The 22,243-nt window shown below is 38.7% G+C and overlaps 2 protein-coding genes across 3 annotated transcripts; both read left to right on the top strand.

Moving 5' to 3' along the window:
* The first annotated feature begins 423 nt into the window (after positions 1–423).
* MBLAC2 (metallo-beta-lactamase domain containing 2) lies at positions 424–5,869 on the top strand. Its single transcript, XM_059492830.1, has 2 exons — positions 424–868; positions 2,399–5,869. Exons 1-2 carry the CDS (start codon positions 424–426, stop codon positions 2,785–2,787), a joined length of 834 nt encoding a protein of 277 aa, XP_059348813.1. The 3' UTR covers positions 2,788–5,869.
* A 4,108-nt stretch (positions 5,870–9,977) lies between these two features.
* On the top strand, positions 9,978–20,652 carry CETN3 (centrin 3). Of its 2 annotated transcripts, XM_059492766.1 has the most exons (5): positions 9,978–10,105; positions 12,157–12,292; positions 13,971–14,085; positions 16,548–16,739; positions 20,207–20,652. In XM_059492766.1, exons 1-5 carry the CDS (start codon positions 10,089–10,091, stop codon positions 20,248–20,250), a joined length of 504 nt encoding a protein of 167 aa, XP_059348749.1. In that variant the 5' UTR covers positions 9,978–10,088; the 3' UTR covers positions 20,251–20,652. The 2 variants fall into 2 exon arrangements, with proteins under 2 accessions (XP_059348749.1, XP_059348748.1); XM_059492765.1 differs by lacking the exon at positions 20,207–20,652 and having other exon boundaries at positions 16,548–20,196.
* Positions 20,653–22,243: the final 1,591 nt, after the last annotated feature.

Below are 22,243 nucleotides of genomic sequence, written 5' to 3'. Positions count from 1 at the left end.
GTCTTTTTAAACTAAAGCCAGTGAAGGTGAGGGGGAGAAGGTATTTGTCCTGAGGGTCGCTAACCTCTGCCGTGTGAGAAGAGCCCTCTCAGCTGCTCTCCGCTCCTCTCCCGCTCCCCGCCCCTCGCTGACGGCCCGTCACCCCTAGAGGGTCCCGCCGCTCCCGGCACTGCCGCAGCGCTTCGCCTTTACGACCCCGTCCGTCGGGGGGTCTCAGCGGCGAAGGGGGCTCAAACCCGCGCCCAGCCCCGCCGCGGCTGAACGCCCACAGCCTCTCCGGGCCTCCCCACGCCTCACCCGGCCCCGTCACGCTCCGCCTGCCGCTGCCGCAGTGGGCCGGGCCCGCGCCCGCCCCGCCCCGCCCGTGCCGCCGCCGGGGCGCTGCGGGGGGGCGGCTGGCGGGCCCACAGCGCCGGCCGGGCCATGTCGGCGCTGGAGTGGTTCGCGCACAAGCCCCTGGGCGGCGGTATCTTTTGGATCCAGGAACGCTTCTATGAGTCGGGCAACCGGGCCAACATCTGGCTAGTGCGGGGCTCGCAGCGAGACGTGGTGATCGATGCGGGGCTGGGACTGCGCAGCCTGCCCGACTACCTGCGTGACGCCGGGCTCCTGGCGCCGGCCGAGGGCGCCGGGCCGCGGCCGCTGCTGGCCGTGGCCACCCACGTCCACTTCGACCACTCGGGCGGGCTGCAGCACTTCGAGGAGGTGGCGGTGCACAGCGCCGAGGCGTCGGCGCTGCTCCAAGGCGACAATTACGAGGCCGTGACGTGGCTGTCAGACCGGGAGGTGGCGCGGCCGCCGCGGCCCGGCTGGAGCGCCCGGCAGTTCCGCGTCCCGCCCGTCCGGCCCAGTCGCCTGCTGCACGAGGGTAAGGGGGCGGCCTCGCCGCGCCGAGGGGTGCTGGGCACAGTGCTCTGGGTGTTACGGAGCTGCTTCTTTGCCGCTGAGCGCCTCTTGGTTTACCCAGCTCCTCGTGTAAAATAATAAAATCTATTAATTTTGTCACAACTGTGGACCTAAAAGCCACCCGCAGTCAGCATGGGACCAAAAAGACTTGTACTGGGTTAAACCGTTTTTACTGAAGGTTTTGGCGGGTTTTTTTTCCATCTAGAATAAGAATCACTCAGTAATGTTTTAGTTGACTAATTGAATACCCCAGGTTTATCCTTAGGCTTCAAACGGTATGTCAGCAGGTCATGTTCTGACATCTGGGGATCTTTATTGTTGATAAGCTGTCAAAACATGGCAAGTGCAGATAACAGGACAATTTCTGAAATATCTACTGAGAATAGTTTTTATTTTACAGAATTCACGTGAATTTTACATAAATACATTTACTGAATTTTACCTGACTTATGTAAAATTTTAAAAATCACGTGTTACTGATGTAGCAGTTACAGAAGTGGCTTGTTGCAGATAAAAAAAGATCATTTAGTCTCTAATGGGGGACAGTGACTAGGTTTTTTGTTAACAAAGCACCTAAACTGTGCAATACTGTTCAGTAGATGTTAAAGAGTGGGTGTCAGACAGGTGACACCTTAGGCACAGTGCTTACTCTTTTCTTGGCTTTATTAGGCCATCCCACATAAGTGCTGGAAAAGCAGAACTGAACTTACTGAAGGCTTCAGTAAAGATTGGATGACATTTAACTGTAATAATAGTTAAATAACTATAGTGACATTTAACTATAGTAAATCAATATAAGTTTAAGTTGTTTTTTTCGTCAAAAAGTAGGGAGGATTATTTCAAAAAAATAGTTTTGTCAAAGAGCAAGTACACTGGCTGCCAGAGTAGCATCACAATTTCTAAGATGTTAACTGAGACATGAAACACAAGTATCAGTTCAGTGGCTGGTACAATTAAAAGGCATTCACATTTAAGCTGTCAAAAAAATAACCTAATGGTAAGAAAGTTCTGTTTTTATATCTTAATGAATGAAGTGAAGAAAGTGTGTCAAGACCGGTGTGTACCTGTCTTTACGTTTTAGCCTTATGCATTTTAGGAGTAACAGCAGTGCAATACTAAGGGTAAAATTACAATAAATTGTGAAATATGTTCTTTGCAAACTGTTGAAGAACCAGCTTAGTTGTGTTCTTTTTGTTCCCATTTCATTTTCTCTACTGCATTGCTTTTCACATTGTGCAATTTACTAGAATGTGAGTATATTTCATTAACACAACCCAAGCCTGTGTTAACCATTAGTGTAATTGGAAAATACCTTTTTGCTAAGCTTGTATTTTGGACACCTCTTTGGCACTCATTAAGAAAATAAATGCCCCACTCCCACTGTTGCAATAGGTAGTATGTATCAACGCTGCATATGAGTAGGTAGTTCTCTTTATGTCATTTAAGAAACATGGCAAATGCATACAATTTCCTGTAACAAATGTGTTTGCAGGGGATGTGATCAACCTTGGAGATCGACAGCTCACTGTCATGCACATGCCTGGTCATTCACGAGGCAGCATTTGCTTACATGACAAGGACCGGAAGATTTTGTTCAGCGGAGATGTGGTGTATGACGGATCTATGATCGACTGGCTGCCCTACAGCAGAATCAGTGACTACATTGCAAGCTGCCAGCGCCTGATGGAGTTAGTAGATAGAGGTCTTGTGGAGAAGGTACTGCCTGGGCACTTTAACATATTTGGAGCAGAAAGGCTGTATCGTTTAGCTTCCAACTACATTTCCCAAGCTGGAATCTGTCACAAGATCTCTACGTGTGCTATGAGATCCATTGCAAGCATAGCACTTCGTGTTGCAAATTCAAGAATCACTTCTCAGTGACAGTTAATTTTGTGTGATCTGTCACATGCTGTAAAACCAAATGGGTTGTAAAAGCATCAACAACAAGCAGAAGCAGTATGTGTTAGCAAAAAGACGGCCAATTGATACAGGTGAGCTTAAAAAATTCTCCCTGTTTTTTTACTTTATTCATATTTTTATAAAAACTCTGTAAACTAGTAGCTTTAGCCAAAGCTATAGTTTTTCTTTCTACTTTTTCAGAGCATGTTTTTACATGTATTGAAATATGTTGTTTTATTTATTTAAATTGAAATATATTGTTCTATTTTTGTTAGAACTCTGGCAGATGGATATATACTAAAAGGAGAGGTTTAACATTCATGCTTGAAACTTGTTGATATAGTACTAGACTTGTGATTATGCATTACCTCCTGCTCAGGTTTTGACCCAAGAGAACTCTTGCTAAGATCTAGTGTGTGGTAGGAGCAGTGCCATTAGGTCAGAGCAGGAGCAACACCTATGCAGGAGTGTGTGAGCAGAAAGTGATAATTCTGTAGCCATTGCCACCCGTGGGCATGGTTATCTGCTGCACCTCTCACCACTTGAAGCTTTATCTCTGCAAAGTACTCGTTTGGCATTTCCTTTAGAATACACAAACACGTGGCAATTCTATATACCAAACTTTGAAGGTGTAAGTCACAGATACATCAGTTTATCACAAAAGCTTTTGGTGCAGACAGACTGTTGAGGCTTTTATGTTTCCAGGTGTGGTGCAGGGAACCACTGCACCAGGCGAGAGGGAGCAAGCAGGAGCACTCTCACTCACCATTGGCTAGGAAACTGTTCTGCTTGTAGGCTTGTGAGTTAGCAATTAGACAATTTGTGAACTAGTGAATTAATGTGTTACATTACCCTGTACAAAGTGGACTGAGATTTTGCTGGATGTGTTTATTTTTTTCAGCTTATAAAAATATTTGGAGACTTTGTTGTTCTGGAAAGCTGAGAGAAGGGAACTGTGACAAACTTAAGGCATTTGTTTATGCTAAAGGATATTTTTATGTGACAGTGTGGTAACTTGGTGTTAGGGGAGGGATTGAGACTTTACCATGACCTTGCCATGGTGAGGGTGCTGCATTAAGCAGCCAGTACACTTTTTATCACAAAGTGAATGTAACTCAAATGGTTTACTGTTTGCATCTAAGTATGTGCTGCACATGGTTATTCTGAAATGTAAAGTGTGTTGCATTGAGTTTGTTCCAAAAAATATGTTGAATATATTGAGAAATGCTAAATAGCATTGCAATTTGCTTATGAAAATTGAATGTGTGATATTTCAAAGCTGCTGAAATGGTTAGTTTGTGTAATTATTCTAACAGTTTGTATAAATTTAACTTTTTTAAATGGACACTGTCAGAATTTATTTTTGTACATAGACATATATGTGTTCCCAAAAAGACGGCAAATGTTTCTCTCAAATTTTAGTGCAGTTTAACTTTTCTTTTTTGGCTTTCACTTCATGCAGAAGGTTTTGCCCCCATCATAGCCAGTAGTAAGGGAGCCAGAGGTTTGTGCTCTAAGGCATGAGGGAGAGGAAGTTGATAGCCTTCTAAATAGATGCAAATTCTTGTGGAAAAAACACCAACCTATTACAAAATTTAAAAAGCAACTCTGTATAAAAATGATAAAAGCAAGTATCTTAGGTAAGGCTTTTTCCTTTTCATAGATGACTGCACTCCTGCCTTTACTGTGAATATATTCTTTACCAGGATTTGTACTGATTGTTGCCTAGTTCTTTTTAGAAGTGCCTATCTCCAAGCTGAAGCAAAATTGTGAGTGGGCAGGCCATGTATAGAGATGCAGCACTTCAAAGAATTGTTACCAGTCAGTTCACGGTCTCTTTTTTTTTTTGAGAAATCCATGTACATCAGTGTATGACGTGAGGAGTGTTCAGTGGGTAGACTTATTTCATAAAACCAAGAGGTGTTTATCTTTGCCTCAGTTGGCAGAGGAAGAAATACAAAAGCAGCATGGGAAGCAGGCTGAAGGTATATATATCTTTAAAGCTTACACTGGTTATTCGGAGAATGCCATGGTGTCACAGGTTACCGACAGTATTTGAACACCAAATTAGTTGACAGTGGTGTAACACCAGAAATAATCATTCTTTTTAAACAATGCTTTTGTGAAGACTCTGGGAGCCCTGGTGGTAGCCCTGTGCGTTAAAGGAGTCACCAGGAAATCCAAAGCCTGCCAATATGGATGTCAAGTTGCTAAGTTTTGCAGATGTTTACTAGAAAAGTAAGATCACTTTGAATTGGCATTCTGTGTTATACTTCTATCAGTTTGTTCATTTGATCCAATATTAGAATTTCTGTAGCCAGATTTTACTATATTTTAAAGCCTGAGCTTTTACGACAAGACTCACAGGCAACATCAGTCCAGAAGGAAAGAATAACCTCCATCCTCCATAATTTGTGTTTAAATCTGTGCTCAGTATCTCTGTCAGCAAAGATCCTTAAATGGTCAGATCACTCTCAAAATGCCCTGTTAAGCTATGCTTAAGTCCACTAAGTACGTAACCAAAACTTTGACTTTTTTACTCTACCAAAATCTAGGGGATAATTCCTAGCTCAGAAATGAACTTTACATGTACGTAACCCAAAGTGGAGTTTGTTAGTAAATTGCTGCTAATCCAAATGAAAGTAGTTTTTTGAGTCATGAAATTATTTTTTGTATTATGAAAAATTCACTACTATAAACAGATAAACAATATTTAAATTATCTTAAGAGAATGGTTTCTGATTATTTTTGTTAAGACTTAAGAAATTTTAGTCATAAGAGTTTGACAGTGGTCATTTAACACTACTTGGATTAAATATTTTAAAAATGCATTGTAAGTTGAAATACCATGTCAGGTCAGTGTTTAGAACTGTGTTGATTTCTTTGTAACATCTAAATATATGTTAATGCAGTTTTCAGTAGACTGGGGAATTGATATAAAAATCAGATGGGAAGTTTTGTTCTGTAATCTGTCAAGGCTGTTACAATGTTAAACTACCGTTTGCACATAATTAATTTTTTTCATGTATTATCATAATAAAATATTATAATCCTATGCACTTAAGTAATGATTTCTAGGTATTTCTCAACAGAAGCACTTTTCATTCTAGATGGACTATATTTACAAGTTCCTAGCAGAACTATGCTTCTGAGAAAGAAACTGCATTTAAAATGTTTAAACATTGTACATTCACTTTACCTTGTAAGAGCAGACATCTATAGCCAAAGAAAAACAAAGTAATGCAGCTCTGTTAAGGAGAGCGTGAGGAAGATAAAGGTGGAGGAAAAGGAGGAATTATTAATATTTAATGTTAAAAATCTAGGTCTCAACATTCAACCAACACTGGTCCAAGTTCCTCTTTATAATTAATGGACATGTAACTTAAATCAGTAAGCAGTACCTCTTGGGTCTAAAAATTGAACCATGTATTACCCAAAATACTACTACTCCATCTAAAGTCCTTTCACTTTCAAATTGAATTAGGAAGTATAGAAATTATCGAGAAGCAATGAAAAAAAAACATTCATTATGTTCTGTTTTAAATCTATTTGACGTTAACTATTACACGAGGGAGCTGCTAGCCAAACCATTTTAGCTGTAGTGCACTGGGTTTTCAGGGCAGTCAGAAAGCCGTTCGAGGTGCATCAGTGGTCCAGGCACTCCGGAATGCTGCGAAGTCACTTTGCTAGCTTACCCAGCCGCGCGTTGCTTGGCGTAGTGAGATCCTACCCCAAAGCCTGTTAGTGCCCGTGCAGGCTCCGTGGGGGCGGGATGCCCCTTCCGTGCGGTGTCCCCAGAGTGGGAATGTCCCCTCGCTGTCCCACCCGCTGACCGTGCCAGGTCATTTACCATGAAAATAACACAATCGAGTATCAAAATAGAAACCAGCGGTGTTATGAGCCTGCTCCTTGCTTTTACTGTGCTACCCAAAACCATCTCCAGCATGGCTACTCCTAACGACTCAGATTTTACTGGACAGACTAATCTCACAATAATTTAAAAATTACTGGTTAAAAAATTATTTTAGAGCTAACTGCATATTCCCACACATGCCCAACAAAGTCCTGGAGAGGCAATGAGACACTCAACAGAAATTAAAATTGGAAAAACAAACAATAAAAACTTCAAAAACCCAAACAAACAAAAACCAAAACCAACAACCAACCCCCACCCACCAAGAAAAAAACAACTCAAAAGGACCTGACATGGAAAAAGGCTCAGAAACTTAGGCAACACTTCTGCGATTGTGCCAGGTATTTCCCAGCAGTTTGGCCCAGATGCACAAAGAAATGCATTCACAATCATCAAACTGGCAATGATACTTGGTATGTTTTTAACATGGCTTTGTACTTTTACATATGATTTGTTCTAAGAGTAACATGAACAGAACACTCTTGACATGCATGAAACCTTGCCCAATTTCTCCTTTAAAAAATTCAGGATTAATTTAATTACAGTTCTGATATGTGATCTGATTTTGAGCAGTTGGGATGAGATTTATAGTCTTCTGCACACTCAAATTCAGTTTAGGACAACAGAGTGGTAGGATAGTTTCAAATACTAATAAAATTAGGACTACAGAAGAATTTATTTTCACTCAGAGGGAAGACAGACCTGGCAGACAGCCCCACAAATGACTTTTTAAAAACAATAGATGAGTTTGAAAATTAGGTAAAAGCCAGTAACAGCTTTAAGTATATTTTATTATTAATTATTTTTCTTATTGAGCTGACAATATGTATGTGTGAGGAACAGGCTAGTGCTATTCTAACTTAACAACTCTATTCATAAGAGGTCATTTTAGGATGGGTTTAGCCAACTTTGAAAATGCAAGGATCTATAAGTCACTGCTACCACCACCATATTTTTAGGTATTATTATTTGAGCCTGTCTTTTCTCTTTGGAATTCTTTGCATCTCCATTTCACATGCAGTATGAGCACTGCTGCTAACTTAAATCAATGTACGAAGAGCGGAACTTCGGTTTGTTTTTAGCTTATAAATTTAGAAGTAGGGACCTGAATGTGGATCTCCGGTTCCCAGAAGCACGGACTATCAGTATCGGGTATTTCACTGTGCTTGACACAGAGCAGCCAGGGCACGGGTACACCATGAGAGAGGACAACTTGGAAGCGAAGCGATTGTGACCTCCCTGCAGAGTAACTTGACCTGTAAGCAGCCCAGTGACTGGAGACAATGGCAAGGTAATGACTCAAGTTCATGGCCAGGCCACAAACTCTGGTAAGTATGTCAGCAAGAGCAGCACACAGAACAGGAATAACCCCAGTACAGCTCAGGCAAGAACCAAGGGCCCCTATGCTGAGATCCAGGATCAGCACGCAGAGGAGGTGAGAGTGGGGATGAATCAGTGCAATTTGGGGCTCTTGGTGCAGCTGGGGGCTCCTGGTGCTACTTTCCCACACTTCACTCACCATTTGGTTAATGCTTCCTTTTCTCTCTGAACAAGTAAATGTGTTCTATGAAACACTCAAAAAAAAAAATTAATCTGTGATTATATTTGCACCACAGTACAGGTTGGGGGTCAAACCTGCCAGTAATTAATGCTTTTAGTCACAAAGCTACCATCTGTAAACAGAGATCAATTACAAACCTCTTGCCCATGCCTATTTGATCTGTAGACCAGGCATAATATGAATAGACAGCAAAATAAGTTTCATGTCTGCTTGAGTTTGTTCAGGAAAAATGTATCTTGAGCAAGCCAAACTCTACATCTTCAACTCTCTGTAGTCAGTGTAAATACAGTAAAAGTTTATTACTGGAAACACAGGTGTAAAATATCTCCAAGACATGCTGTCAGGACTGAAACACCTGAAGGTATTTTTCATTGCCTAAGAATTTTCAGTCTATCTAGCCAGACTGCATAACATAGTATTAGCAAGGATCTGAATATCACCATGGTCCAGTTAGTAACACTGTAATATGTTGTCAAAGCTAGTTATGAAACAGCTCTTGTTTTTGAAGCAAGGCACATTGACAATTACTTTGCCACAGATCAGAGCATTGAGGCAGCACTTTTCACACATTTCTCCACACAGATATGTAATGTTGATTCACTGACTGTTTTGCAAGACACAAAAACATTACTGTCAGTGATAACTGGAACTACACATTAAGGTCTTCAGTCTCCCCACAGTACATATTGCTTTCAATCAAAATTTTAGTGAGGCAAAATCTGTACAAATGCCAGAAAAGCTTCTATAAAAGCCGCTTCTGTGGGCACCTCCACAGCCGACTGCACCTCCAGCAGTCGGAGCGAGCAGGCCCTGGGCCTACAGAGAGTTCTGACACAGCCACCACGCAGCCAGGCTGCAGCAAGGCCAGTAAAAGTGTTGACCACAAAAATCAGATTTGTTACCCAGTGTGCAACAAGCTAATAATTACATACTTGAGGGAGACATGGATTATTTATTTCAGAGTTGCACAAGCCTGGGTGCTGCATGGTATTCCATGAATCAAGCATGCAAACTATCAACTCTTTAGTATTTACACATTTTAGCAAACAAATGCATTAATGTTCATTGGCTTCAGGTTACATAGTTCTATTATTAATTATTATCCCATCGTCTGTTGTTAATTATTCTCTTACTTCTCATGCTAATTAGTCCACACGCCCAGTCCTTGAGTCGGTGGGCGGCTTGGTATGTGGTCTGCTGAAGCTGATTCAGCACAGTTGCTGAGTTGCCTTTAATAATTCCTTCCGTATTTTGGGGGTTCTGCCAAATGTCCTTGTGGCCAAGAAATTCTGAATTGTTTGTCTGACATCATTGAAACACGTCGTGCGCTAGACCTTAACAAGGAAATTCCAACAAAAGATTTTTCTTTATAACGCCTGGACATCACTTTAAGCTTGCTTTGTAGCGTCTATCTGTTTCAAGGATTAAATCTCCTTTCTTGTTGATTAGGCTTGAAAATCAAGATCAAACATCAAGAAACATCCTTCCTTAGGAAAACTTTCTCATCTTGCCCGTTTCGCAGCAGAAACGGCCGAGCGGCCGACGGCGCCGCCAGGAGCCATCGCCAGCTCAGAGCAGGGACCGCCCCTTCCGCCCTGAGTGGCACCATGTCAGCCAATAGCAGAGCGCCTAGGACTCGAAGGCGGGAGTTTATCGACCCTCGGCCAATCAGACATAGGTGATTGTTGGGGGCGTGGCTTGAGCGGCGTCGTGCAGGGCAGGCGCGCGGCGTTGCTGGGGCTCGGACGCGGCCGGGCCGTGCAGAGGGAGGGGCGCGTTAGCCGGACCCGGCTGCCCGGCAGCGGCACGATGAGCCTGGCCCTCAGGTCGGTACGAGCGCGGCGTTTCCTGCTTCCCCCGCTCGGGAGCGCGGGTGGGGATCCCTCAGGGCCGTCCCCCGTTCGGGAGCTGTTGGCGGAAGGTGGGGCGCGTCAGGCCGTGGCGGGGCCTGGGTCATCCCCGGCCTCCAGCCGGTCACATCTGATCCCTTTGTCGCGGCCGGGGGCGCGTCGGGCCCGTCTCTCTGCCTTAAGAGGGAAGGGTCCGGCGCGTCTGGCCTTGAGAGGTTCGCTTCTGGGTTGTCTGATGTGCTTTCAAAAGGCCTGTGAATAGGCGTAAAGTTAAATGGCTCGGCTTTATTTTGTTTATAAATTCTGATTTAGTAGCGATTGCATAAAGGAGCCTGGCTTCAAATACTTGTCTTCAAGTGTAATTAATACGCTTTCATGGCAACTGTTATCCTTAATTTTCAAGTCTAAGAACTTCATGCTTACTATGGTTAAAGTAGTTGCAGAAGTGGCACTGAGCTGCTTGTATTTGAATACTGCTTTTTCTTTTGATTAATTATTTTATGCTAAGCACTAAATGAATACTTAAGTACTCAGATTGCTTTTTCAGAAGAGTTTGGTATTAATCTGCCTTCAGATTTACAAATTGATTTCTTCATCGTAGCTCACAAAATCTGGGCTCCCTAGCTCTGAACTACCCTAATTACGTAGCCAGCTCTGAGTTATTTTAGTCCTTTCAAGAGCTGTAGTAATCCAGAGCCTGTGTGAAATCTTACTGTCTCAGTTGGTCTGTTAAAGACATCTTACTCTTTGAGAGTATTGTGGTTTGAAGCAGGTTCAGCTTCTGCAGCTTACACTTTTCTTGTCTGTATTTGGGATTTTTCCTTCAGTGGTTGTTAAAAGCTAGATAAGTGTTTAAGCTTAGGATTTGATTAAAATTAGCAAATTGTCAACAATGAAGGGTATAAAGTAGCTTATTAGAGGGGATTTAGAAAATTAATCAGGCAGTTTTCTGATTAGTAATCTTTATGCATTCTACACTACGTGACCCAGCACTCATTCTGCTTCTAGTGCAAAAGGACAAATGAGAATAAAAAAATATTCCTGAGAATATAACATAATTTATACAGTAATTTAGGTTAGGAAGGACTTACAGAAGTCATCTAGTCCAGCTTCCTGATCACAGCACCTTCTACATAAAGCTGGCTGAGGATGATGAGCCTTTTATAGTCAGGTTAAAAAATTTTCTGATGATGGAGACTCCTTCCCAGTGGAACTGTTCTAACATGTCACCATATGCACTGGGAAAATGTTTTCCCTTAGATCCAGCTGCTGTTTCTCCTCCAGCTGCAGCTCTTTCCCTTAAATTTTGTAGCTATTGTCTCTTGTCCTTTTATTATGCTCCTCTAAAAGCATAAGCTTATTCCTAGACTAGCCAAAGAAAAGGGGGCTGTCTTTGAGCAAGATTTGCTGATTTGGAGGGCTTTTCTCTTTTGTATATACCAAAACAGAGCAAAATATCTTCAAAACAATGTGTATGTGTGGGATCTAAAGGATTTTAAAAAATCCTGCAAGTATTATTTATCTAACAACTGTTACAGGCAACAAAGCCGATTTGTAGCACCTAATGCTAGCATTAGTAGCCAGACTCTCTGGCCTAGTTTGGCTTCCACTGGCCCGTCAGTCCCCAAATTTATTTCACTTCTTTTTAAGCTACAGTGTAGAAACGAACTGTTTTCATGAGTTGTATAATTTCAACTGCTAATCTAGTTTGTAACCGCAAGAAGCCTTTTTCACTGGTAATTTTTCTGCCCTCTTTTTTTGTTGTTGTTATTCTTGCTGCTTATTAACAAAAATGCCTCTGCTTGTTTTATTTTGGGTGGGAGCCGGGAGATGTCATTCAGATTTCACAAGGTAATTGTCTATTTCTGATGTTATTTTAAACTGGGAATACAAGCTGGGAAAATACTGACTAGGTAAGGTAGTGATTCCTAAAATTATGGTGAGTTTCTTATTGGAGGAAAAGGTTATCTACAGTGGCATCTTCCCAGTAGAAATCTGTTACACTACGTTTCTTTTTCTTTATATAGGAATGAGCTCTCAGTAGACAAAACTAAGAAGAAGAAGAGAAGAGAGCTGACTGAGGAACAGAAGCAAGAAATTAAAGATGCCTTTGAATTGTTTGATACAGACAAGGATAGAGCGATAAATTATCATGAATTAAAGGTAGAAGTTTCATTTAAGCAGTTTTATAGCTGATAATATATCTGTTCCATAGTGAATTCTTAAGATCCTGGCTATATCTTTAAAAACTTCCTTCAAGATGTGTTGCTGGGTTAAAGGAGCAAAGGAAAAAATAAAGAAAAAATGGGAAATATTCTGTTGGTGTAAGAATCAGCTTTTCTTCCCACTTTATATACTTCATGTGCAATAGCATTCTAAATAACCCTGGTATAATTGTTGACCTGGGATAAGCTTGGACAGATGGAAAAACTGTCCAAGGATAAGCTTGGACAGAGGGAAGAACTCTTGAAAAACTGTTTGATTCTTTTTAAAACACTGTATAACTTAAAGCTTGGTGTTGGTTTCAGATGTGTAAGTAAAAGATGTAAATTAAATTTGTAAAACTGTTGACTACAAACCAAAGCTTACCTCTGTTTTTCAAAAGAAAGGCTATGATTTGTAGGAATAAGGTGTGCTTTTCGAGGGAGGTTCAGTAGTTACCCTTCCCAAAGAAGGATGCTCCTTATGATAGCTATTAGCAGATGGAGTTTCGGATGTCTTTCTAGGAAAGGCCTCCCACAGAAAGTCTACAGAGTAGTAAATGGGGTTCACTAAATTCGCCTTAAATCTTTTATCCATTTTTATTCTAATTAAGACATCAAGAACAAAAAGTAGCTTTGGAGAGGCCAGTGTTTCAGTCACGTAGAGTGAGGTTTTTTTTTAAAGCATGCCTACTTCAGTGTATTGGCTCTATAGTGTGATTCTACCAAGTAATTTGAAGGAGAAAAGTCCTATTTATACTTAATTTGCTGCTACAGGAGTGCGTTAGGTAGAACAATTCCCTTCTCTTTATTTCACAGTTTACTTACTTTATCTTTGCTGGAAGTCACTGTGACTAGAGTTGTACTGGGCATTCTCTTGGTTACCGTTATGCTTTTCGTGGTTATGGTATGCTTTGAATTCCCAGCTGTCAGCATTACTTGAAAAGCTCTTTCTTAGCTGCCTAATCAAATATTGTCACCCTGAAGCTTATACTGTGAAAGAGCAGAAACACATAAAGAAGAAAACTACTTGTCTCCTGCAAAAAATCAGCATATTTTGAATAATTACTTCAGTGGTTTTCCATATGTGGTTAGCCTGTATTCATCAGTTTGGAGGAAGTTAGGGTGCTGTGTGCTGAGCAATTGCCTTCTGAGGTGAAATGGGAAACTAAATGTGGACTTCTACACTAATGGAAAAGTAAAATGCAGGTTGGCTTCTGTGGTTGACTAGAAAAGCAGTTAAAAGTCTTGTAGGACCTGTAAATCCATGAACACACACTTGCATACAATTTGCAGAATGACTTCCAGTTTTGTTTTAAGATAAGATTTTGATATGGTTTTAGAGATGAGGAATAAATTTACTTGTCCTGAGATGGATTTGGTCCAGTCTGTAAAATCCCTGAAAATGCAAAGGTTTTTTTTTTTTTTTCTCACTGTAACTGGATGTTCCATTTCCTAATAGTAGTTCTAAATGGTTTTAATATCCCAAGCTCTTTTATTTTTATTTATTTATTGTTACTAAACCATTGATATGCTCTTTCTCTCTTGGAAAGAAGGTAATAATTGAAATTAAAAGGAAAACCTATTAAATGTTTATTTTAGTCCTTATCTATGACTGCACTTCCATTTTATTCCAAAAGGTGGCAATGAGAGCCTTGGGTTTTGATGTGAAAAAAGCTGATGTCCTGAAAATACTTAAAGATTATGATCGCGAATCAACAGGCAAGATCACTTTTGAAGATTTTAATGAAGTTGGTATGTGTTTGATTGTGTTTCTATCTCTAGAGATATTTAGCCTATAATAGTGAGTACAATTTCAAAGCTGTACTTTGTGAGCTTTTTCAATTAGTTAAGAAACAGAAGTGGGAGATTTCATTTATTATTTTGTTTAATATAGGTCAGTAGTAAAGGAAGATAAATATTTGTTTGCTGAATTCTTGATTTGATACATAGAGATGAATGATAGCTACAGTATAAAAGGAAGTAGGGTATCAATCTCTTTCAAACTCTTTCTAGTTTAAACAGAGGAATAAATGCTAGTTTAAAGTGTAGATGTTCTTGTCCTGTTCGCTGTGGAAAAGGTATTTGGCGTTGAATTTCATGAGAAGGAATGCATACACAGATAAGCAAACTACAGACTTCATATAGAAAAAAGATTAAAGAAATTGAAGTAGATTTTAAATATTGTACAAGAATTTTCAACTGCTGATAGAGCCAGGAGCACTAGTTGTGTCTTTCATCTGAAATTTGCATATTGTGAAATTTCATGTACTTTGAGTTTGGGGTGATCTGCAGAATTTTAAGACTTGATGTTTCTTTAAAGATTTTAGGGGATTTTGTTATGCATAATTTATGCTTTTGCATACAATTTATGTTTACCAAAAAACAACCTGTGTGGGTTTATATTTCTAGCTTATTATGTCCATTATAGTTCATTATGGTCATGATAGTCCATTTCTTCAAGGTATTTTTTTTCTGGAGATTTTATGGAACAAAACACCCAAATCCCCAGTACTTGCTCTTGGCTACAAATAGCAATCATCTTAATGTATCAAAAGAATTAGTGATTGAAATATGGCAGCATTTAATTATTTGACAAGTAATATTTTTATAGTTATATTCCAAGTTAGAGAACATTATTTTTGGGTCTTTTCTGATTTATAAAGTCTGTGTGGAAGTATTAGGATGAAAATTAGTGTATTGATTTGATAGTAACACTAGTCTTAAAATTGCATCTTATATTATGTAATATTATATAAAATGAATATACTGTAATTACCATGCAATTACTTTTTATATTCCCGATGCCCAGTCATGTTCATTGTTTTCTTGTTCTGTCCTGGCTGTCAATATCAAGAGTTATTAAGTGCTGCAAGAAGCCAGGAAATTCTTGTAGAAAGTACAGTATATACTTAGAAGGGGATTGAACCTGTTGGAAAACTTGAGTTGAAGTAGCGTATTGCTGTGGTGCCATATGACTGACACAGCATTAAATATGATATCACTTCTCACAGAAAGACTGGGGAGTAAGATAAAATAGCTTATTGAGACATTAACTGTGAAGAGCAGCTGAATATAGGTAAGCAATTCTTGAGCCATCAATTTCTCTTAATTTTATGTTCAACTGAAATAATAAAGATGCAATTATATTTTGTCTTGTATACTTTTGTATTTAAAGACATTTTATTATTTTTCAGTTGTCTTTTTGCAACAAAAAGTAGCACTTTTCAAATTGTGTAATACTGTCTTGCAGCACTGTTGTTTTAAAAGAAAATATTTAAATTTAGGGTAAATCTGCAGATAAATAAACTTGATTGCTGTAGTTGGCTTGTATAAGCATGAAAAATTCTTTCCTCTCAAGATAGCTAAGAGCAGCTATTCCATCTGCATTTAGGAGCAGATGGTAAGTGGTTCTTTCTGTGCAAACAGCGTTGATGTGATTTTAAGGGCTTGATAATACAAGACTAGCCCTGCAATACAAGCCTCCTAGGTCCAAAGATGTAGAGATAAATTGTTGTTGGTTACTCTGAAGCAATTGCTTCATATTTCACCAGGCAAGTTTGTATTTTCTGTTGCAGAAACTGACAAATGGTTGTCTTGAAAAGAATAATAAAGGTTGAAGAATCCTTTCAGAATAAACATCTTGTAATTCATAGCAACATCCTCTTCATAGCCCCTGTGCTTAGTCTTTTTTTGTTTTCAGGTTGGGGGGCCGGGAAGTGATCAGTTGGTTGGTTATGGGAGCTTTTTGTGTTAGTGTGGTTTTATTTTTAAAAGAGAGGTTCTGTGCAGAACTTACTGTTTCGGTGTTCTCCCCAGCTCAAAATTCTCTCCTGATGAAAACATGTAAAGTAAAAAAAATTCGCACCTTCATCTAAAAGCGTTGATGGTGTTTTTTCGGAAAATTTGGAATTTTGAAAGAGAGGCATCTTGCATATACTTTAAATTCCTATTGGAAAATGTGTGGAAAGTGTGACTGAACTGCCATGCAGCTTTCTACTGCAGCAGTTATGTCCCCAAGAGGAGCTCAACTCGGGAAAACAGAGGTGAGAAAGAGAGGTCAGGCAACAGCCAAACAAATACACACATTGAATTCTATAGAAATGTAAGAAGAGGTGAAATCAGATGTGTGTTCTTCATACTGTCCTAGTTTGCAAAGGTCATTCTGAGTTTACCTTTTTGAATTTTTCAGTCTAACTTAAGTATCCTTTTTGCAGTGACAGATTGGATACTGGACAGAGATCCTCAAGAAGAAATACTCAAGGCATTCAAACTGTTTGATGATGATGACTCTGGTAAAATAAGTCTGAGAAACCTGCGCCGGGTTGCTAGAGAATTGGGTGAAAATATGTCTGATGAAGAACTGCGAGCTATGATTGAAGAATTTGATAAGGATGGAGATGGAGAAAGTATGTGTTGGCAAATACAACACCATGTCATCTTGTTCTTAATTTTGTTATCTTTTTAGTTGTTATTTTGTTGTGAAAATGTTCTCTTTCATTTCCTTCTAGATTACTTTCATCTTAAGCATAATTTAGTTTACAAATAATGCAGACGATTGCTTTTGACAGCTACTAATCCTGGAATTGATTCACCACCAACTCTTATTCAGCCAATGTATATTTAAAAGATGGGTGAAAGTGTAGTTGAAGGTAGAAGTAAGAGAGATTCTGTGTATCTACATTACATTTTTATTTCCTTATTAATCAGTAAAAGCAGTAAAGTGCTGAGAGAGTTTTTTGGTCACTTACTCAATATATTTTAAGTGGCAATGTGTCATTGTTGTGGTTTCAGCACTGGTTATGGAGCATTAAGCGAATAAATCATGCTGGAAGTAGCCTGGGTCTATGTAGGATCAGCTTGCATGACTCCTGAACATACTTCTGAGCCTTGGAGTGCTGAAAAGCATAGTATGAAAAATGGCTCTGCAACTGACAATGTCCATACAGAGTAGGCTGCAGAAGGGACTTACTAGGTAGATAAAGAATGAATTAACAAATCAAGTTTGATACTATGCCTGTTAAATCACTGTGAAAACTGAAACTTGAAAGTTTTTCATTATCTTCAAAACAACCTTATTTTTACATTAGAAGCCTTAATACTTGAATTTCGAGGATCACTCACTTAAGATCTTGCACATAAAGACTTGTATCAGTCCATCAAGCACCATTCTTAGAGGGTGATGACTCATATCTTAGATTTCACTAGCAGGTCATCAGTTTTTCCTGAGGCAATGATATTTGTGCTTGCGGGCATACGATGGGCTCAAAACACACATATACTAATGGAAAAAATTGTGTTGTCAGCCTTTTAACAGATAGTCTTCTATGCTATTCAATGTAGGTGTTATTTTTGGAAGTCATAGCTGTAGAGGTGAGTGAAATTATAACTCTTTGTCAAATATGTTTTGTCATGTGTTTAACTCCTGGAGCTGCCAAATGAGATGTCAGAATTGTGGATCAATGTTCTTTTGTCACATTGCTATTGGGGTACTACATATGGAACATATACTATTAGTTTCTTTCAGGAGGGTTATTGAGTCATTATTTTGTGTCATTTTTTTAAATCAGATTGATCAGCTGTGACTAAGTCGCTCAGTTTTCTCTTATTCAATCATCCATTCATTGTCTTTGTTAGAGCAATCAAGCAGAAGATTGAATATGGAAGAGTGACAGTATAATGTTCGTAATTTTTGTTATCCTTAAAGTTCTGTGTGGTTTTTTCTTCCTTAAAGAAAACTGAGGCTGTGCTTAGCTTTTCAAGATTCATTCTGAGAAAGTTAATTATTCTGTGAATCACAATTTCATTTGTCTTCAAACACCTGGCAAATGTGGCAAAATCTTGCTGTCATCTAATTCTCCTTCTTCTCCTGCTCTCCAAAAAAATTTCAAACTGTTAATTGTTAGCATTTTTTATTGATATATCAAATACAGGAACAGTACCACTTTTGGTTTAAACACTGTATTACATTTGAGAGATTGTTTTGCTCACAGTGAAATAAGGTATCTGGTATGGTACTCAGGTTACATGAACCCTTATATTCACAGTAGACCCACTGAGCTTTACTGGTAGAGTACAGTACTACACATTTCTGTAAGAGAAAGTATATTTGATGTATTTTTGTCTCCCCTAATTACGTAAATAATCTTACTTTGGTATTCCTGGGTTTAATAATTCCTTCTGGTTTTGAGCACAACTAACTTGAAAAACTCCATGGTGTCAGTTCATGCAATTTTGATCATCTTGTGTGGAAACACTGTTCAGTCTCATGTCTCAGATTTTTGGCACAACATTAAGACAAGTACCCAAACCCACCTCTGAAAAAATATGCACCTTTAACACTCAAGATTCTAAGTCAATGTTCTCTTTCTATTAGTTGTGATTCTAGTTTGTTCTTTTATGATTACTTACGTCATGGAATTGAGGGAAATCTGGTGCCATGAAAAAACAGTGCTTCTGCTTTCGTGGTGCTTAACTCATGAACAGATGCTGTATCTAAAGGGGACTTAGTGGAATTACTTTGCTTACTTGGAATTGTAACTACACTGCTTTTTGAAGTTTCCTTGAATGTTCCAAAATTTGTCATTACAGTGTTATATTTCCATTTTGAAGCATGATTTCAAGGATGTTGTAAACCAGAGAATATTTTTGAGACGATGCTTGAATTTGTTTTGTTAGTATGTTACTGTGATAAAAGCTGTGGAAGTGCTTTTAAAGTCATACAGTGACAGCATTTTTGTGTCGTAGGACTAGATGTAGCTATGTGATGGACTGGTGTTTCAGAGCATAGGGCCCCAAGGTAGACTAAATATAATTGTTTCCTGTTTTTTTTACATACATCACAGCAGGACTTGTTTAGGGTTTTTTATTTTTTTATTCTTTAACGTAGTTGAATTTCTTTAATATTCTTCTAGCTGTGAACGTAGTTCCTTCTTTGCAGTGCTTTGTTTAGGAATAGCTTGAGCATGTTGGCTGGGATGGATAATTGCCAGGGCTTTGTATGTGTCTTGTCTTTTCCATACCACCATCTTACTCTAATCATTCCCCAGTTACAGTAATTAGTTGCAGAGTGAACATGTTCACTGTTTTACTGTTTTAACATATGAGTAAGGTCAGTACCTCAGGTATAACTACAGCAAAATAATTGATGAATGCTAATGAATGTATTATTATGACTTAATTTCTTAAAGTGCATTTGTGTAAAATTTCTGTTAGTTATAAATGAAGAATGAAGAAAGTTCAGATGGGGAAAGGCTCATCAAATGTCCATTTTAAATCTATCGAATTTATGGAATAATTGCTAAACAAACTTAAAATTTGTTTTGTATTTTGTAAGTGTTATAGAATGGGGAGACAGGAATAGCATTGTTTGATCTGTGATGGTAAGTTGGATGTAAATGTTTTGAATTATGATTTTAAGAATAAAACTGAATTCAGTCATAACTGACTAAGGTATTGTTGCTTGAGAAGTATTTACTTAATAAAATTTAGGTACCATTCTTAACATTTTTATAGACCTTTAAAATAATATTATTTTGCATAGCCATCTTACATATGGTTCTCGGAGATTCTTTTTCGATCGTATTTCACTTCTAGAATATTTTTTACTTTTATAATTAGAAATAATATAAGTGATTATAAGTGAGCTAGATTCTGGGTTTAATATTCCACATAATGTTGCATTCTGGTTCCATGTTTCATGAAAAAAACCTGTGCAAAACCCTTGTTCTAGAAGCAAATTTGTAAACACTTACAGTAATGGATCAGATGCAACAAATACTAACAGAGATGCCTTTACTTAAAGTACAGATATTTTATTTTAAGGTTTATTGCTGTTTGTCTAATGATTTTCCTTTTTTTTTTTTTTTTTTTGCAGTCAATCAAGAAGAGTTTATTGCTATTATGACTGGAGATATTTAGCATTAGAAGAAAAAAAATTACCTGACCACAAAAGGGAGGAGTTGTTGGCAACTTCCATTACAATGTTTTGTACTTTCATTTATTTTGGTAGCTGGAGTGATGCAGAAAGTTAGTTGTCACAGAACCAAAATAAAAACGGGTTATATGCACTGATAATTCAGTACTTTGTATCATTAAATATTATCAATAGGATAATTGATGTAATATTTTAAAACAAGTAAGTAATGCTGCATTTCAGAATGTTTGAGTAACTTTGTAAAATAGCCTTGTCTCAGATTTCTAAATTGTATCATATAAGAACCTTTTGAGGTTCTTGAGTTTGTGTTAGCATTAGTTGTGGCCTTAGTTTTGATACATAAGGTTTGAAAAACTTCCATTTTAATAAAACATTCTTTACTACTACTTGAAAGTGTTATTATTGTAGTTCAATCTGAGCTTTACTGGAAGGGGCAATGAATCAGAGAAAATGTGGTTTTTTTCATTTTTCATTTATAAGCTTTTCCTTCTGTTCTTTTAGATGAACAGCAACATTAAATGGGCAAGCATATACATCTTCAAAGATGCCATTTATTAACTCTGTTACCCCTGTACTATAACAAGTGACACACAACTATGCATGATTTCAAACATGCTTAAATCACTCCGATGTCAGAGTAATTATCTCTCCAGTATCCACAGTTCTGATAGTTGTGGAGACAATGACAGTGGCAAACTTCCTGCAAGCCAAGTAGTATGCTTTAGAATCTAATACCAAAAACACCCCACGTGAAATAGAAAACGTATTTTAAAAAACCTGCAACAAACCCCCACAACTCCTCACCTGTATTTTGCAATCTTAGAAGATTTGTTTGAGAGGTGAATGTTTAGGGGAAAAGGTTCAGTGTTTGGGACTGAGCCTATGGATGGCTCTTCACAAGTATTTTCTAGGATGAGTATGAGAATTGTCCAGTTCAGTAGCTTCTGACTTTGCTTTTAATTTTTTTTTTTTTTTGTAAACTATTTCAGGGACACTTTTAGTTTCTGCAGACAATCAAAGTGATAAAGAACTGGAAAGGTCTGTTCACAGTCTTCAAAAAACTTTTTCCTTGAAAACCCTACCTTTTAAATGTGCCACGTGTTCTAACATGCTGCAGTGGTCTTTAGGGGGATGGTACCATCTCTGTAGATGGCTGGTACTTATTTTTTGATAGATGACCACTTATTATGTGGAACTCTTCCAGTAAGATGTACTTAGTGTCTTCTGAATTGAGGCCTCATTTCTAGCTTTTGCAATATACTTGGTAAACCTTACTTTGTTCTTGCAGACATGGCAGCATTTGTTAGGGGCCAGGTAACAATAGTATAAGGCTCCATAAACAGAGGTCAGTGACCTGGAGAGAGGTCTTGTAAGTGACAGTAAGTAACTCTTACTTTTTTTCCTCGTTTCATTGTTCTGGAGATTTTTGCATTTCGTAACAGCGCTTGTTCTGTACTGCTGCCTGTTGATCTCACAGTTTTGTGTACTGGGATTGTTGCAATTCCTGATGACTTTCCTTGGTGTTCACCAACCTCACAATAATTGTGTCAGATCAAAGACCAGAGCACTGTAAGATATAATCTCTAAATTTGCAGCTGTCAGCTTGGCCCAGCATTAATGCTGCATTTAATTCTCTGTGCTTCATGGGGTTCACATCTATGCTGGTACTTTTTTCATAGTTCTCTTGGTGTATCATAGGGTACAGATTGCCAGTTTTTTCTTGTTTTACTTTGCCTGATATCATAGAGGAAGCAAGTAATTTGGTGGAACATTTTATCGTCTCTGTTGTAGAATACTGCCAAGGGTCAGCAGTCATCACTATATATGCAATAGGTGTACTGTTGAATGTGTCCCTTATTTCTAGATTTGCAAAAGTGGGTTAGTGTTAAATGAACAAGGTCTGGCTTGGAGTACCAGGGACAGATGTTCCTCTGTCACCTCTGCTATGGAGGACAGTGATGTGTGGTGGAAGTTAAA

The sequence above is a fragment of the Ammospiza nelsoni genome, chromosome Z, assembly GCF_027579445.1.
Source record: "Ammospiza nelsoni isolate bAmmNel1 chromosome Z, bAmmNel1.pri, whole genome shotgun sequence".
In the NCBI taxonomy this organism is placed as follows: Eukaryota; Metazoa; Chordata; class Aves; order Passeriformes; family Passerellidae; genus Ammospiza; species Ammospiza nelsoni.
This window is presented reverse-complemented; position numbering and strand designations above follow the sequence as displayed.